This window comes from Thunnus thynnus, chromosome 24 (genome assembly GCF_963924715.1).
Source record: "Thunnus thynnus chromosome 24, fThuThy2.1, whole genome shotgun sequence".
Classification (NCBI taxonomy): domain Eukaryota; kingdom Metazoa; phylum Chordata; class Actinopteri; order Scombriformes; family Scombridae; genus Thunnus; species Thunnus thynnus.
The window spans coordinates 18,201,980-18,219,537 of record NC_089540.1 but is presented as its reverse complement, the minus strand read 5'-3'; the positions used below and the strand labels follow the sequence as shown (position 1 = coordinate 18,219,537).

At 39.1% G+C, this 17,558-nt stretch overlaps 3 protein-coding genes across 5 annotated transcripts in view; 1 reads left to right on the top strand and 2 right to left on the bottom strand.

Moving 5' to 3' along the window:
* The first annotated feature begins 191 nt into the window (after positions 1 to 191).
* Positions 192 to 4,988, top strand: sumo1 (small ubiquitin like modifier 1). Its single transcript, XM_067582696.1, has 5 exons — positions 192 to 323; positions 1,040 to 1,114; positions 2,199 to 2,276; positions 2,449 to 2,520; positions 2,786 to 4,988. The coding sequence occupies exons 1-5, from the start codon at positions 312 to 314 to the stop codon at positions 2,852 to 2,854; spliced, it is 306 nt and encodes a 101-aa protein (XP_067438797.1). The 5' UTR covers positions 192 to 311; the 3' UTR covers positions 2,855 to 4,988.
* Positions 4,989 to 5,402: 414 nt separating this feature from the next.
* Positions 5,403 to 10,908, bottom strand: LOC137176774 (claudin-34-like). 2 transcript variants are annotated; one of them, XM_067582693.1, is made up of 2 exons: positions 10,467 to 10,908; positions 5,403 to 8,378 (listed from the first exon to the last, which is right to left on the bottom strand). In XM_067582693.1, exon 2 carries the CDS (start codon positions 8,203 to 8,205, stop codon positions 7,483 to 7,485), a length of 723 nt encoding a protein of 240 aa, XP_067438794.1. In that variant the 5' UTR covers positions 8,206 to 8,378; positions 10,467 to 10,908; the 3' UTR covers positions 5,403 to 7,482. The 2 variants fall into 2 exon arrangements, with proteins under 2 accessions (XP_067438794.1, XP_067438795.1); XM_067582694.1 differs by lacking the exon at positions 10,467 to 10,908 and adding an exon at positions 9,125 to 10,444.
* A 2,336-nt stretch (positions 10,909 to 13,244) lies between these two features.
* LOC137176753 (protein Shroom2-like) overlaps positions 13,245 to 17,558 on the bottom strand; it is a 30,432-nt gene continuing 26,118 nt past the window's right edge. For both annotated transcript variants that reach the window (XM_067582655.1, XM_067582656.1), the window contains 4 exons: positions 16,646 to 17,191; positions 15,835 to 16,009; positions 15,440 to 15,712; positions 13,245 to 15,350 (listed from right to left, as the gene is read on the bottom strand). In XM_067582655.1, coding sequence (XP_067438756.1) covers positions 15,078 to 15,350; positions 15,440 to 15,712; positions 15,835 to 16,009; positions 16,646 to 17,191 — 1,267 coding nt within the window. In that variant the 3' untranslated portion in view covers positions 13,245 to 15,077. The remainder of the gene's footprint in view (positions 15,351 to 15,439; positions 15,713 to 15,834; positions 16,010 to 16,645; positions 17,192 to 17,558) is intronic.

The following is a 17,558-nucleotide window of genomic DNA, read 5'->3' as shown; positions in this document are numbered from 1 at the left end:
GCTAATACTCGTTGCCTACGTGGGTTGGGTTGGTTAGGTTTAGGCATGAGGAGTGAGATTGGTTAGGCTTAGGGTAAGAATATCAAGGTAAGCCAATCAGAGGCAGAGTAGGGTTCGGTATGACTTCTCCATCCTAGGAAAATAAAATATCGCGACCGGAAGCTTGTTTAGGAGGAGTTTTATTTTGAAAGACAGGAGTGACGCATGCTTGTTTCCGGGTGACTTCTCACAACATCAGACTGAGCTGCGTCTGAGGGCTAACGCTACATCCATTGTCATTGTATTTTTCACATTACACACAGGGGGAAAACATGTCAGACACGGTAAGATATCATCTTTAAAGAGTCATAGTTGTTTATAATCTGTGTGAAATGATAAAAGAGACATACCGGTGTTTTTGTGGCTCCTACCTCGTATCAGGTTATCTAACATGCTAACTGTTAGCTCATGTAGCTTCAGGCCCACAACTCACTGCTTATTTAGCTGTTTAGCTTAGCAGCTAGCTTTGGTTTCAGTTCATTTTCTTTTAAAGTTTTGTTATAAAATAATAAGCGTTACAGCACGTTACGTTCAGCCACGTTTGTATTAACGTCAGAATTCATCATTAAAAGTAAAAATCAAGCTCTTCAGGCCTGTTTGGAAATGTGTGTGACGTTTAAAAGGTTTTATTGCTGCTGAAATATTTGTTTTTGTTTCACTTCAATTCAAAAATACTTTATTTGCCCCACAAGGGGCAATTTGAGGCGAGAACGTTTGCAAACAAGCATACATATATAATTCATTCATACACATTTTAAAAGATTTAAATAAAAAATACAAATATTATAATGTCAGAAAGAGTTTAAACACATCAAGGATTAATGGCAGTGGCAGGTCTACAGCTGGACAACAATAATTAACACCACAAAGGCACAAAAGGGTCAAAGTGCGAGAACATGAATTTATCAGTCTGTACAGAAAGTAAACTGACTATTTCTTGTACTGTATGCTGTTCACAAGTCTAATGTCTCGGTCTGTTTGCTTGTTCTGTTTTGTTTAGGAGACAAAACCATCCAGCCAAGACGGGGGGGATAAGAAGGACGGAGAGTACATCAAATTAAAAGTGATCGGTCAGGTATGAATGAACGCCGGGATGACGGATGTGTCTCTACTTCCTGTTTTAAAGTCCTCTCCCCTGTTATTATCTGTCCCTCACCTGCAGAGTGTGTTTGAATTGTTGTTTGGTTGTCTAAGGATGTAAAAATATCATGTTTTCATCATGAGCTTATTTCCCAAACGCTGCGTGTTGTATTGGAAAAAATAATTGAAGTTTTCCTTTTGACTGCTGTGAGAATTAAATCTATACAGTTTCACACTCACACAATCCTCCAAGGAATATGAGCTTCCAGCATCTTTTATGTTATATTATTTAAAGGGGCACACCAGTGATTTAGTAATGCGCTGCTGTAAAATTGAGGGACTTGTGAGAGACAGAATAATAACAAAACATACAAAATTAATGCAGCAGAGGCTGAGAAACCCTGACTTTATAGTTAGTTGTACGGATTGAGCTCCAGAAACTTTCTATAATGCAATTTGTTCGAGTTCGTAACACTCAGCTCAGCTCAACTTTATTGGTATGGCACACAGAGGACACAAAAACACAATACAGCAGACAAAATAAACACAATAGAGGCAAAGAAAAACGTTAGAATAACAACAGTGAAGGAATAATAGTACAAAGCTTATAGAGACAACACAGATGTACAAAGACGTCAGCAGAAATACCTGAGCTGCTTAAGTTTGGCATAGTTGTCTCTTGAAAATCTCAAAAGAAGGGGACGACTGGACGGAGAGAATTCCACAGTTTAAAGCTTCCTTCCTCGTACAAAACACGACTTTTAACAGAAAACCTGTGTTACCCCTCTTAGACTAACAGCTGATGTCATTTGAATAATTTTCTCAGACTTGACAACTGTTTTCACAGAACGAGAGACTTTCTGTAATCAAATTCACCTGCACTAAATTGTACAATTCACCAAATGTGATCTGGTTTTAATCATAGTTTCCTTCTTGCAGCTTTTTCCTAAACTCCTCACTGTCATATAATTTAATGCATGTGTATTTATTCCTGCTGCTTCTAATCCTCTCTCTCTCTCTCTCTCTCTCTCTCTCTCTCTCTGTCTCTCTCTCTGTCTCTCTCTCTCTCTGTTCCACAGGATAGCAGCGAAATCCACTTTAAGGTGAAAATGACGACACATCTAAAGAAGCTGAAGGAGTCTTACAGCCAGAGACAGGTAAGAGGGAAGCAGGGAAATTAGCATCATCATCATCCACTTCCTGTAACTGAATGACAGCATCCAAAGACGTGAACAAAGCTTCTAGTAAATGTCTCATGATTAAATGTCAGACTTTGAGTAGAAGCTGCGACTTCACGTCTGTGTTTGTGTTTTTTGTTTTTTTTTCCAGGGCGTCCCAGCAAGCACGCTAAGGTTTCTGTTTGAAGGACAGAGAATCGCAGACAACCAAACTCCAAAAGAGGTAAATTCATCATTCGTTTGTTGAAATATATTTTGATCCTGAGTGTCCAAATTTATTCAAGAGTCAAGAACTTTATTGACATTATGCAAGAGCAACAAAACTGCAGTTGCATCATTTATATTTAAGACTTCACACATATTCATAAAGAATAAATAAGATGTTTAATTTATATGATTTAACTTGTGGCTGTAGGTAAACATGTTGAGCATCTGAACTACATAATAAACGTGTCTCGTCTCTGCTGTTTGTTGTTGTTGTTTGTCAGCTGGGGATGGAGGACGAAGACGTCATTGAGGTGTATCAAGAACAGACTGGCGGACTTTGGAATGATTAAACTTCCTGCATTTCTTACTCTTTTTTTTTTTTTTTTTCTTTTTTTTTGTATTTTATTTTGTATGTATGTATTTTTTGTTCAGTTTCAAACCATCTGGATCAAAACCGACTATCAGGGCTTCCATGTGTGAGGGCAGAAAGGTGAACAGACCGAGGTAAGGACGAGGAAAAAAAACGGGACAAGACGAGCTGTCGTCGCCGGTTCTCCGGAGCGCAGGGGCGCTCGTGTCGTTGACCTGTGCAGTAGCATTCAATGTGAGTGTTGCACCCAAATTCACAACATGGTTTTTGCGTTGGCTTGTTTTTTTTATCCCTTTGTCTTTCCGGGTGGTGTCAGCAGGAGCGAATAATGCTATCAAGCCGCATTAAAGGAATAGCTCACCCAAACGTTGACATTATCTTCTCAAGGAGTGCAGTCGTACAGCTTTGTTTGAGCTTCCTGTAAAGTAGATAAAGTGGTTGAGAAGAAGTTTGAAAGAAGTCGGCGTTCAGGCTGAAACAAGGGGCTGCATTGGTGGGTGTGTTGCTTCATGTACTGGTAACCAAGGAGGGACCAGTTTGAGTTAAAAGAAAGCGATACAGTTAAAAAAAAATCAGATCTTCACGTTACAAATGAAGCTACATGTGCTTGCATGTATTTGATTGGCCGTCGCAGAGCTTCGCTGGGTGATGTCAGCTGACTTTTCTGGGGGACCCTGCTTTTTTTTTTTTTTTTGTTAAGCTGGGAGTTTCTGTGTTTGCTGCGTCGAGGCTGAAGTCGTTGTGAGCTTCGACTTAGAATCATAAAACCAATTTTAAACAGCTGAATCAGAATTTAAAGATGAGATGTCTTAAACATTAAATGTCTCTTCATCGGTTGGTTTCAAATCGGGGGCGCTCACTAAGAAAACGCTGCTCGTTTTTTAGGATTTTTGACCTCTCGGTGCTCGGAAATGCTGAAACTATGTGATCATGAAGCCGCTTGAGAACATCTGGACTCAAAAACACACACACACAAAGAGGCTGAAACAAAGCTGCATCAGCTGAGCAGATAATGACAGAAATGTAATTATTAATGCACTGTTCCTTTAAGTCTGGCATCGTATTGCATTTCCCTTTTTTGTACAGGAAATTAAAAGTTTGCTTTCATACAACGTCGTTTTATTGAGGAAATGTGACTCGAGGAGTTCGACACACCAAGTTAAGACGTCAAAAGATGCAGCAGCTTAAACACGAGGCAGTTTCATTCCACGTCTTCTGTATTTACATTCAGGGCATTTCTTATCCGGAGACGGACAGGCTGGACTCTGTGTCCTCAGCACATAACGGGGGGGAAGAAAAGGAGTTTGTCAACATTTGTTTCTGTAGATTTGAATAATTTGCATTTACAGCCTCCGTGTGCCATGTTTTAAAGAACTGCATCATCATCAAATTGTAAAAAAAAAAAAATCCTGATAATATCTGATCTGATTCGGTAATATTTGAGATTTGAAACATCTTTTTTAAAAAATAATAATTGTGCTTTACTTGTATATGTTGTATTCAGTATTAGAGTGTGTTTGAATGATATGCCATATGTATCTCCAGTGTCGTCTTATATTTATATTTGAGGGTTTCATTCTGTAATGATGCATACTATATATACCTGGTATGGAAATATTTTTTTGCTTGCTGACAGCTACACGGTATTTTAAACTCAGATAATTCTGCTTTCCAGCAGTTTGTTCAAGGAAAAAATCCTGGAAATAGTCAAAAATAGTCATCAGTGACATGTGATACTGTGGCGTCAGCATTTGTTTTTAAAGCTTTTTTGTTTTTTTTGTTGTTTTTTTTTTTGTTTTTTTTTGGGAATGAAACTCTTAATCTGTGTACTGTATGAAGTTCCTCAAGAAGGTTAAGATCATCAGCAGCCCCCTCCAAACCGCTTCATCGTTGAAATTAGTGTGTAAGTGAATGAAAAACAAAGATATTTTGCATGATGGAGATGCTCAACTCCTAAAGGATGAAATAACCCCCCCCCCCCCAAAAAAAAAAAAACATGTTGATGTCTGTTGACAGTCTGGTGGTTATTTCACTCCTTAAATCACACCTCTGGGTCGGATCAGCTGCCTCTACTGACAAACACTTCTAGAAAATAAGACTTTTACAAAAGCGGCTTTTAAAGGCAACAGATTTTCTAAATGAAGTGAAGCAGCGACTCGGTTGACAGATCATCTAATAAATGGTCATAATTTCCCCAGAGGTGTGTGCAATAAAATATATATATATACATATATATATACGAGAACTGTCCCGCAAACTAAAAATATTGCCTCAATTGGATTTTCTGAACCTGACCGACTGTTATCATCTTTCTTTATTGCTTCAGTAAACGGCTCAGGTGAACTCGACTCTACACAAAAAAAACCACCTCCCGAGGCAGGAAGGGCTGTGATTTGAGCCATAAACACTGATCTCAGTGAGGTGAAGGGACTGTTCACCACTAGAGGAACATTGATACAGATGGTTTGAAATCCTGGAGATGAGCTTTTTGCTTTTTTTGAATAAAATATTTAAGAAAAAAACACCCCAAAGTTCTTTGTATATTTTATTGAATACTTCTGTTCCACCACTAACATATGGATTCAGATAGCAACTCAAAATTTGTAGAAACTTTATCAGTCAAAACATTTTGAGGTAATTTATTACATTATTACACATTACTGGATGTTGTAAACATTCACAATTATTTTAAATGTCTCTGAATGTGTAAAAATGATGCTTAAAGATCCCATTTTCTCCAGTAATCCACTTCCTTTATACAGCATGTTATAAAAATCTGTAAAAACAATAGTTAAATCCTGTTGTTCTCATCAGCTACATCAGTTCTACATCATGCAAAAACCACCAGAGAACATGAGCACGTTTCCACCCAATTAAAGCCGCTCCTCAGGTGCTTCCTAAGCAGGAATAAAACTGGTAAACAACCTGCAATTAACACAACAGTTTCATTATTACTCCCACACATGAGACCAGATAATATTTACAGTGCAACAAAGGACAAAAGGGGTAATTCACAAGCGACGCCTTACAGGTGAGCAGTCATGAAAAGGTCGAAGCTCAAAGTCCTTTAGATAAAGAGAGTAAACGACAAAACTCTTCTTCACCTTCTAATAATAAAGGTGTTTAACAACGAAGACCAAAATGAAGCATCTGTACACTAAATAACAGACATTATCTATGTAGTTCTGTAATTAAAGGCGTTTTTAACCCTTACATACTGTTCAGATCAAATTTGACCCATTTTGACGTTTGAAAGCAATAAAAACAACCTATATTATATTCTCAGAGTCTGAAATTTTATGACTTCAGTGAGCCAGAATATACAAAAATGGAAATATTTGAAAATTAATTACTTTTTCCACACATAGAGTGTGTTCTGGGTCAGTGTTGATTGATGGTTTTAATGAAACCTACCATTCGAATAGCGTTGCATCCTTTACTTTCATTAAATTAATAGAGATAATTATGGTTGTTATGATTTAAATAACATGAGATCATAATATAGTGTGACTGTGTGTTTTCTCTCTAAACAAATAGTGTCAAACCGAAAGAAAACATTGTCTCACTGGATTAATCACCCATTTATTAATGACTGATAAGATATCTGTGGATGCTGTCAACTGGAAACTGGGTCAGAATAAAAACCAGTATGTAAAGGTTAAAGGCTCAAATTCAGTAAAACAAAGAACATCCAATGTTTCAGTGCAAATAAGAAACAAAAATTCAAAGCCCATCTTGTAGGCTCAATAATGCTGCTTTTACCTTTAACTTACACATAATACAATATAGTAATTAATACAAAATATCATGAAATCTGGTGAGAAAACTGCTGCTGACACAAAATAATCATGAATGTATTTACTGCAGTTAACATACAAGTACATATTTTTAATTAGCATACAGCTGTGCTACAGTATATATTTGCACAAATGTAAAAACGTGTGCACACGTAAAATGTTAAGCAGTTAACACACAAACACTGCAGCTGTAAATTAAAGATTTGAGAACCGTATTTATACGCAGAGAAAAGATTAAATCACGTTATTGTGAGAATGTTGCTGTTTTACTGACCTATAGATCCGTATTATTAACTCTTTAACAGACACAGTCATTAACTTAATTACGGCTGAGGTTTATCTGCATCATCCCTAAAGATAAAAAACAAATAGTGAACAAAATAGTAAACTTTAAAGTTATTCTGAGGCACTAAGATGATGACGTCAAGTTTACTTGTTGTCGCGTGATGAAGATGAATCATTTTATTTATTCTCCCTCGAAGTATAAAGTTAGATGAGTCACTGTAATGTTAATAATTAAATACAAATCTATCAGCTGCTTGTCCATGTTGCAAACAGATCAAACCGGAAGTTGGTTTATAAAGTATCATATTATATTAAATTTTGTGTCAACAGCAATTATTTGGAGTTTTTATACGTCACATTTCAAACTGCACAACTACACACATGTATTCATGGACATTTCTTTCTTTCCTCTCGTGCTTCTCTGTCAAACTGAATTTCCTGTACAGAGGATCAATAAATGTACATCTTATCTTACATAGTCCTCCACTTTCACATTCACTGAGTCATCAACCACCAAACAAACTGATCATAAGTGTTCATGAGACTCAAACACCAGGTTATCTTTGCCCCTGGAGCTCGTTAAAGCTCCCCGAGCTACTGTCAAAGATGGCTGAATACTGGGCTGTGTCCTCACCGGTAACCTGTATCTACAGTAAATAACCCCAGAGACCACCATCAGGACCGAACCCACCAACCCGACCCAGATGCCGCTCCCCACGCGCTGAGAGTCAGGGGCTTTGGGCATTTTGAACTCAGGGGGGAACTTGATGGTCTGATTGGTCGCCACTGAGCTCAGGTTCCACAGGAGAGGTATGAACGACATCCCGGCGGCCGTCAGACACAACGCCCCAGCGGTGAAGAACAATAAGCGGATGGGGGAGGTCTTCTCCATCCCAAAGTAGACGTTCCTCAGGGCGTAAACACCTCCAGCGTTCCCGCAAAGCCCCGCAAGCAGAGACAGGAACATAAGAACCTGACCTGTTATGATCTCCGGCGGCGTGAACGCCTCAGTCAAACTGATGTACTTGCAGTGCATGATCCTGAAGCCAGGGGTCACCAGGACGTGGCTGTTGAAGCAGACCCTCCAGAGGCCCACCCAGGCCACCCCTGAGCTGATGACCTCCCTGTCGGACACCTGCCAAATCCTCCACTGGATGAGTCCGAGGGCCACAGCGGTGAGAGTCCAGCCCACACAGCCCAGCCAGAGGGCGCCGAGCTGGGCTTGAACGGTGTGAGCCAGGTAGGTCATAACGATGAAGACCTGATCCCAACCAGACTGGGCTTCATCAGAACATCAAAGCCGGGCTGAGGGTGTCATCTCACATCCACCATCTCACTCACTCACACTTGTTTTTCTTTCTGCTCGCGTCACCTCGCGGGTTGTTTCCTCTTTCTCGTCACCTGGGTTACCTGCAGCTTCCTCTGAGAGACCAGAAACACACACACACACACACACAGATGAACATAAACAAAACTCCTCCTCACTGTATCACTGCATCAGCACTCACTAAACAAATCATTCTCTATTGTAAAACTATTGTTAAATGACAAAATATTCAAAATAGAGCATTTATGAGCTGCTTCCTGTCCGGCCACAGAGGTGAAAATACATTTAAATAAGATGTGAAGCTTATATTCAGCTTCAGCAGTCTGAGTTAGTCATATCAAGTGGATATCTGACACATTTACAGTCTTTTTAGCATCAAATTCCCTCTTTGTGTTTCCCTGTTGAGCTGCGGTGGAAGTGTGATAACAAAAAGAGGAACTTTGGCACTAAAAAGACTGTAACGTTGAAAGATATCTACTTGATTTAGCTTCAGATAAACTTTTAAATACATTTTTGCATTTTCTAATGGTCAGTATGAACAGGAGGAATGATTACAGCAAGAAAAACAGGTTTCAATGTTGTTTTAAGACAGACTTGAGAAACTGTGAACTTGTCCTTTAAGCCTTTTTTTTCTCAGAGTTATTATCTTATTTTTCATCCAACAGTTTTTCCTCTTCAAAGTTTTGTTTATTGCTATTAGGAGAATTATTGTCATGAGAGATAATGTTAGTTAGAACCCATAAAAAGGCGTTTTAAACTTTGAAAAATTAATTATTGACTCATGTCACATGTGGACTCAAATGCAGAGACTGAGGCAGAATGACTTATTTAAGATCTTTACGTAGACTTCAGCAGTCAGGTGACAAACTGGCATGAAACAAGGAGCTTAAACAATCTGCAGCACCAGAAACATAGACAACAATCTGACAAACAACTAGGAGAACAGACAGGTGTATATTACACAGCGGGACCAATCACAGAACACGGCACAGCTGGGACCAGAATAAGGAAGGAACATGATGATTAGGTAATAAAGTAATTAGGAGGAACACATGGAAAGGCTGACGAGGCTTACTTAGGACAGGTGAGCAGGGCTACGGGAACACATGAGGTTACTAACCGGCAAGAATAAAACCAAAGCAAGGTGGATAAAACTGCAGAGGAAACAACAAGCTGAAGCACTAAACAAAGAAACAGTCATCACAAACAACTTGTAACCCACAGCACGTTAAAAACACACACAATCCTCACTGAGACAAATTGTGTGCAGTGCGAGTTCAGACCGGAGTGAAAACAATCAATAATCAATAATGCAACAACAGTCTTCTAAAATAACAAATCAGCTTTCTCCCACTCGGTCCAGTCCAGAACAAAGAGATAGTAAAAGTCTGAGACGACTGGAAGCGTTACAACTTAGGCGCCATTTTAAAATTAGCAGTGGTTTAGTGCGTTCAGCTTTCTGAAAAACGATTAATCTTTTTGTTTTTCCTTCTACAAAACTAGAAGATTCAAATGGAAACTAAGAAAACTACAAAAATAACATTCAAGCTCATCAACATGATGGAAAAAATGAGTCTTATGAACCTCAAAGGTTTAGTTTTTTAGTCACACATCAGGATGTCTATGCTCATTTAATCACCGTCTATTGTTTGATTATCATAAAAGCAAATTGCAAACCTGTTCAGCAACTAAACAAGAGGACTATAAAGTATCATCCATCATCTCTTTCTGCTGCCTTGAATCAGTTCAAATAGTTTATTTTGTACATGTTCATCTCCAGAAGTAGAAAAAAACTTAACTTTATGATATTTCCAGTGCAAAAAACAATATATCTTATCCAAATTGTCATGTGAATTATTACAATATCTTAACAATAAGGTATCTTAATTATTGTCCAGTGACTGAAAGCAATGTTAGCAAAAGAGGAAGCTTGATTAAAATCTAAAAATAAGAAAAAAAGATGTAAAGAATAAAAGGAAATGATGCTTGTATATACATTTTCTCAATCTATGACAACAATTCTGTAGCAATGAGAGAAACCTGATCAAATGCATCGGAGAATTCATATCTCCACTTATCCTTTTTATATCAGTACATTACAGTATCTTTCTGCTAAAGCAATTAATATAATATAAAAAAGATTAAATCAGGTGTAAAAGATTTCTCTTCGTTGTGTCACGTACCTGTTTCGTTCTGCCTTATCTGAAGGATGTTAAAGTGAGTCGTTGAGCAGGAAGGTCTTTTTATTCACAGACACAGCTCAACACTTCCTCATCCTGCAACTGATAGCCTTGATAGTTTATTGTCACGTCTGAGAAACTGTAAATGATTGACAGCATAAAGGCTCTAATGGAGAGAAAAGGCGTTGTTGTTATTGTAATTCACCAGCATGTGTTAATCGTCATTGTGTAAGTGCTGTAGGAAGTAAATATGACTTTCCTCATTTGTTTGCTGAAAAAATGAGGAACTGACTAAAAGATAATAAAATGTGTTTTGAATCATGTTGAAATGTATCAGTGCAGCAGTTTTTCAGAGTAAAATGTGTTAAAAGTTGAAGTTGGTTTGTGGACGTTTGTTTTGATTATATTTTATATGATATCAGTATCATTGTCATCTTTATTATTGCCAGTATCATCACTGATTTATCAATTTTGTGGGTAAAAAACCTGTAAGAGTTTTATAATATAATAAAAATTAAATGTGGATACACTGAAAAATGTGTACAACTACAAACTACAAACAGGAAAAAACATGAAAATGTGACTTTTTTTGTGTGTGTGTGTTTGTGTTTGTGTGTGGCTGGTACATCAAAAATCATAAAAAAACAAAACAGAATGTGTATTTTTGGATAGATATATGATTTATCTATAAACTGGTGTTAGTATTTAGATGTACACCTACACTTTAATCGGGTTTTTCCTTTAAGGATAATCTGATTTAACCCAAATAACTCGCAGTCAAGTGTAAGAAACATCAATATCACTGAATAATGAGGACTAAGAGAACTTTTTTTACAAAACATACTTACTTAATTTAAACGTATTCAGCTTAAATCACTTTTCTTCTGGTACGTTTACATTTCACAGATAAAATTTCAACATTTTTCCACAGTATGATACTGTGTCCAGGCCTGAAAACTAAAGTTTGACGTCTCACTAAGGCTCAATAAGTGAAGAAGGACTCTGTATAAAAGTGTATGTTGAGATATTCTTCAGTGATGATGAGGAGGGAGGAAGTTGTAGAGTATTTTATTCAGATCCTGTGTGTGTTTTACTGGAAAATTAGCATCAATTTTCTACTTTCTTAAAGGTAAAAAAAACACAATGTACTCAAAATTTAAGTACAGTTCACATCCAGAATGATGTTTAACTGCCAGCATGAAGCTATAAAAGTCTGAGCTTATGTTTACTTTACTTCTTGTAATTCTGAGTTGAGCAATAGATGAAAAAAACGTCATCAGAGATTTGAAAAACAACAGGAAACTGAAGACTCGCTGTGTTGTACATGACTATGTGTACAAGCTAAATCCTGACAAAAGCACTAAACGCTTAGTCATGTTTCAGGAGTATTTTTTAAGCAAGAATGTCTAACGATAAGGAATAAAAATAATGACTCATTTATTTTATGCTCACCTGGGATCAGATCTAACAGCTATCTCTCTCCCCTGCCTGCCTCTTCCCGCTCTAACTGCGCCCAACCCAAGTAAACAGTAGAGAGCACTTTTAACTGTTTCAAAGGTCGTTTTTAAGTCTGATACTGACGAACTGAAGCTGTTGATGTTGTTTTGTGCTTCAAATATGATTTTCTTAGCAATAATTACCAGAAATTAATTCTAGTGTGAAATAGCAGACCAAAACTGTTCACTGAAGTCCAATACTTGAAGATATATTCAGTCTTTAAGACCCATCAGTATTTCTGATCATCTAAATTGAAGACATATTCAAGATATTGATAAAAAAAAAATGCATTTTACTTTTTTCGTCCTGTCATAAATGAAAAAGTCTTGTTTTAGTCTTGATGACAAAACTTTCAGATGAAAATACAATATTTTACACCCAAAAACATTACAAGGTGAGATGTTCAGTAAAAGTCCTTGTGTTATGAAATTGAGAGTATCAGCAGGTTCCAACATTGTGATTTGATTGTTGGTGATGGACACAAAAGACTTGAAGCAGAGATAACTGCTAAATAAGCACCATCACAAGTGAAAACCTTGTTGTTTGCTTATTGATCAGGTGCAGAAACTGTTAGCGATGTATAAAGAAGACACTGCTTTTAGCATTTAGCAATTTGTCACAAACTTGCCCAGAATCAGTGGCAACAAAGGGAATCACACATGAATGAAGTTATTATATGATGTCAGTCAGCTACATGAGTAATTAATGCAGTGTGAGGATGAAAGTGTGTGATTCATGTAAACACCAAAAACCTAAAACCTTAACCAAACCGGCCGGTGGAGGCTTCGGAGGAAGAGAGAGATGTTAGAAATGAAGCCACATAAATAAGCTGAAGCCCAGTTTACTCAGGTGAAAATAGTTTCCTGATGTCTTCTTCAACTCCGCTTATTGGCTCCTGAGCTGAGAAACCAAACCAATCACGGGAGGAAGTGACGTCACAAATCTTCTTGTCAGGAAGGTAATTTTTATCTGTATTTTCTTAAAACAAGCCAAATTGTGTTTGTTTTAATTGTTTTCTTAATTAAGTGTCATTTTTCTTGATTCCACTGCAGTGACCTGCCTCACTCTTTCTTGTTTCAAGATAAAGACGCTCATTTCTAGAACATTTGAAACAACTTCATTTCCATTGTTGTTCTTACAGCACTGGCAGATTTTACTTGATTTGAGAACGTTTTAGGGCTTAATTATAGACAGAATGTCTTGACACGTGTGGACAATGATTGTAAAACATGAAAACAGTCAACCTGCTGCCAAGTTATTAGATACAAAACAAACAAACAACTCTCAGCTTAATCATTTTATTGCTTTCATTGGGTGAAGAGCGCACTGCATACAGGAGGTGTGGGCCGTACACGGTACCCTGCTGCACGCCTTCGTCAGTCCATGGAGATCACAGTGGTGGGAGGCTACAGTAGGCACGTCTTCAGATAAATATATATGCAGAGAGACCCCTAAAAAAGGGCCAAACCAGAGAGTAAAGTGCTAAACTTTTAGATTAACCTCCACAGAAAACACCAGCTGCACCTCAGTCCTTTTAGTCTGAGAGTGTAGAAAAGGTTCAACAGCCAGTGAAGATCTTTGGATGGGAGCTTCAGCTAAAAGCAATGAATGAAAACCTGTAATTTATTAGCAGTGTATTATTTTATAGAAAACAAGAAGGAACAACGTCTGTACTGCTGGAACCAGTCAGCATCGTCTTTATGAGAATAAAGTCCAGTTATCACATTCACCTCTTATTCTAGTATAATTTAAATAGTTCCACTCCAAAATGAGATATTTGCCGTGTGAAAAAGTGACGTCTACTCTTATAGAATGAAACGCTACACAAAGAAGACGTGGTTTGTTGTAAAAGCAGGAAAGATATCTTAATATCTTGCTTGACAACATGATGACACTTTTAAAAACTGGATTGTAACCTAAAAACAGATTTATAGCATTTTGTAATCTTCATTTCATTTAATTAGAAAACAAAAAGTACATCATGAGTGAAATTAAATTACTGGGGAAAACACCTTCCCCTTCCTCCATAGAAGTTTTCAAATTGGCTACAATAAATTACTAGAAAATATTAACTTTAAAACACACGTGATGATAATTAATTACAAACCCAGCCACGTACGGCAGGAGAGCGAGCTTGTGATACAACTTAAATACAACAAGTTAGAAACACAAATATTAACAGTAGACTGAAAATATAAAGAGACAACCAAAGTTTTGTGATCATAAATGTTGAGGATATGGTTTGGTTTGTATATATATGTGTGTGTGTGTATCTTTAAAGCTCAGGTCACACTGCAGTGTTTCACTTCACTTTTGTTCAATAAAATATGATTCTGATTAAAGTTTATGCAAGGAGGCTATAAAAAGTTAGTAATTTCTGGAGAATGGAGGCTCCAAAAGTGACTAGTTTTAAAGATAAACCATGAATACTTTAACTTGAGGATACGAATATATGGTTCACAAAAGGAGAGCATCTGCCTCTAACAGTATCTAGACCAAAACTTTTTCAGATTTGTCAGGTTTTTATGGAAAATGTCCTTTATGTGATCTTGCAACAGATTGTAAAAGGAGTGAAAGATCGACATAAAATCGTCTGTTTATCCTCTTCAGTATGAGAAAAAAGACATTTGTTTCCTGACTATCATCTTTGTTTAACTGCAGGAACTTTTACAGGAATCCAGGAAGCTATTTAGGACTTAACCTGTGTGTCTACAGCAGCTCATTTGTTTAACCAATGCAGTTACATATGTGCTTAAGCAGAAAAATAATCACTCTACAGAGAGGCGTCTTGCCTTTCTGGCGTTTTCAGTCTCCCTCTATCTCTGCACGTCTCTTGTCCGACATCTACAAACATCAGTCGTGAATCAGTTAATCACAAAGAACAACACGATAATTGTGTTCTTGTCTTGTCATGTGCAAAAACTTCATCGGAACATGGGAAAAGTAGTAACAACACCACTGGCATGCAACAGAGGCTGAAAATAGTCTCAATCATGTACTCAGTTTAACAATGATACGTCGGTGTTAAAAATGCTACATGGGTAGGAGTTCTTCCCGGAGCCCCAGTCTTGATCCAGTATTTCTCTTGAAAACCAGATGTTTTTGAAGCGAACGGTATCAGAGCAGCGGCCTCTGCTCCAGCGGCAGACTGTCCACCAGGCACTTCAGCTGCTCCTCGCCCAGCTTGATCTTGTCCTCCAGTTTGCGCTGCTCGATGATGAGGGCCGACTTCATCTTCACAAAGTGGCGGTAGTCGTCCAGGCTCTCTGCAGCTAGGTGGGCCTCCATGATCCCAAAGACCAGACGCTCCCGACGGTCAAGGTTCTCCTTCAGCTCCTTGGCGTCCTCGTGCTGCCGCATCAGCAGCTTGCGCTTCTCCGTCAGGGTGCGCTGATGGAGGGAGATCAAGGATGGATGTTAGAACTGTTAAAATGTCATCTAAGTATTCACACCTGCAGTCATGTGACCAAGGCGGTTACCTTCTCCTCTGGTGGGGCTTCGTCCTCCAGGCTGTTGAGGGCGTTCTCCACCCGGGCGAGACGCCCTGACAGCGACAGCAGCAGGCTCACCACCTTGTCCAGGTCGCCCACGAACATGCGGAACTTGTCGAGCTGGTTGGGCTGGCAGAGACGCTGCACGGTGGCCTCCACCTCGCGGCCCAGAGCCTCGTTGTCCTCCACGTCCTCCTGCAGGCTTTGCCGCGCCTCCCGCAGCACCTCCAGCTTCTTCGCTAGGCTGGAGATCAGCTCTTGCTGGAGAGGATGAAGAAGACAAATGAGGTAAAACACTTAAAGAGGATTATAATTTCTCTGTTCTGTCAACATTGACTGTTTAAGGCTGATTAAGGCTGGTTAGTGTAGTCTATTTTTTTTACCTTTTTACTGGCCAGGTCAACGTCCAGCTCGTCCTCAGAGTCCTGCTCCTCCAGCTGCTCCTGCATGTCCTTCATCTTGATGAGGAGCTCGGCTTTGGGAGCTGACGTGTTGTAGTAGGAGGAGCTGGGGACCAGGGAGGCCGCCGCCGACACAGACACGTCCTCCTCCTCCCTCCTAACGCACAGGAGAGAAGAGTATTTTCAGTTTCAACTTTTCCCAAAGGCAGTAAAATCAATCTTTTAGTTCTGGTTGGAACATATAACTGTAATGCAACCTTTGACCAGCAGAGGGCAGGCTGAGAGAAGGTTGGAGAGGCTCATTTCTAGGCCATTTACAAAAAGGCTTTAAAACTTTATTGGTGTGTAACACTTTAAATTGTCTTAATTAGTTCATTTAATTCATTAGGAACAGAAAGTTCATTGATTCCTTAGAGGGCAGGAGGGCAAATAAATTTTCCACACAACCACCCACTTTGTCAGAACATCATATTGAGCTCCTATTTGATTGAGAACATCATTAAAATTGTGAAATTGCGGATGATGAATTCGGGATAAACCAGTCAACCTTGAACCATTCAGCTGCTACAGGGAGGTCAGAGTCAGTTAGAGAAGAGCTGACAGTAATTTAGTGTCTTGCATAAAGACACTTCAGCCACAGATGCTCGAGGAGATGGGAAGTTTGGTATGCAATTATGAAGCCGGCATGCGCAAAGACAGAACATTTAACCCGCAGAAGGGCTTAAATGTTTTTTGCTGCTGCGTTTCCGAAATTGCAAAAGTTACTGCACACCTGACGGATAAAATTTCCCACCTCTCTATGCTCCTGGGTGATGAGGTGAGCAGCCTGGAGCCAGCGGAGGCCCTCCTGCGCTGGTGGGCCCCCTCCAGGATCTGCTCCTCTGGGGGGAATAGTCCCTCCATCAGGTCCATGGTGGTCTTCCTACCGCTCTGGTCCAGGATGTCCACCAAGGACTTGTCTTTACCCATGATGTCCCTCGCCAGCTCTTCTCTCTTGACGTCCTCCTCTGAGTGGCGAGCCCCCATTGAGCTCGACTCGGGGCTGCTGGGGGTGGAAGCGCCTTCGACTCCTTGTTGGCCTGATGTCGCAGCATGACCCGGGTCCTGAGCGGTCTGGCGGGTGTAGGCACTGAACAGGGAGGAGGCCGGGCGCTCCGTGGCGCCCAAGGAGGAGATGTAAGAAGGCGGGTCGAAGATGCCGCAGGTCTCGCTGCTCTGAGGCAAGTAGGCTCGGCCCTCCCGCTCTGAGCTGCTCTCAGTGTGGACGATCCTCACGGGGACTTTCCTCACCACACTGTTCACATCCATCACTTCAGGGAGCCGCGATTCATCTTCAGACCTGGACAGGAACAAACCTCCATATCAAAGCCTGAAATTATTCCTCTGTAAACCCCAAACATCTGATCTAGCAATGAAGTTTTATTTTTAATTTGTTGTCCTCAGTCTGTTATAATGTAGAACAATATATTTGATGTTATATGTTGACATTTCCCACCAAGTTTCTTCTAATCTATTGATGGCATATCTTTCTTTTAAAGAAATAATTTCATTGTAAAATTGGTTATGGACTTTCACAAGAGAACCGATTTTTTTGTATTAAATTAACATGACTGACACTTAATATAGAATGGATTAAGGTAGATATAGGTGGAGTAATGTGATTGGATAATAACATACTGATGTTTAACACAAATAACTTCACTTAA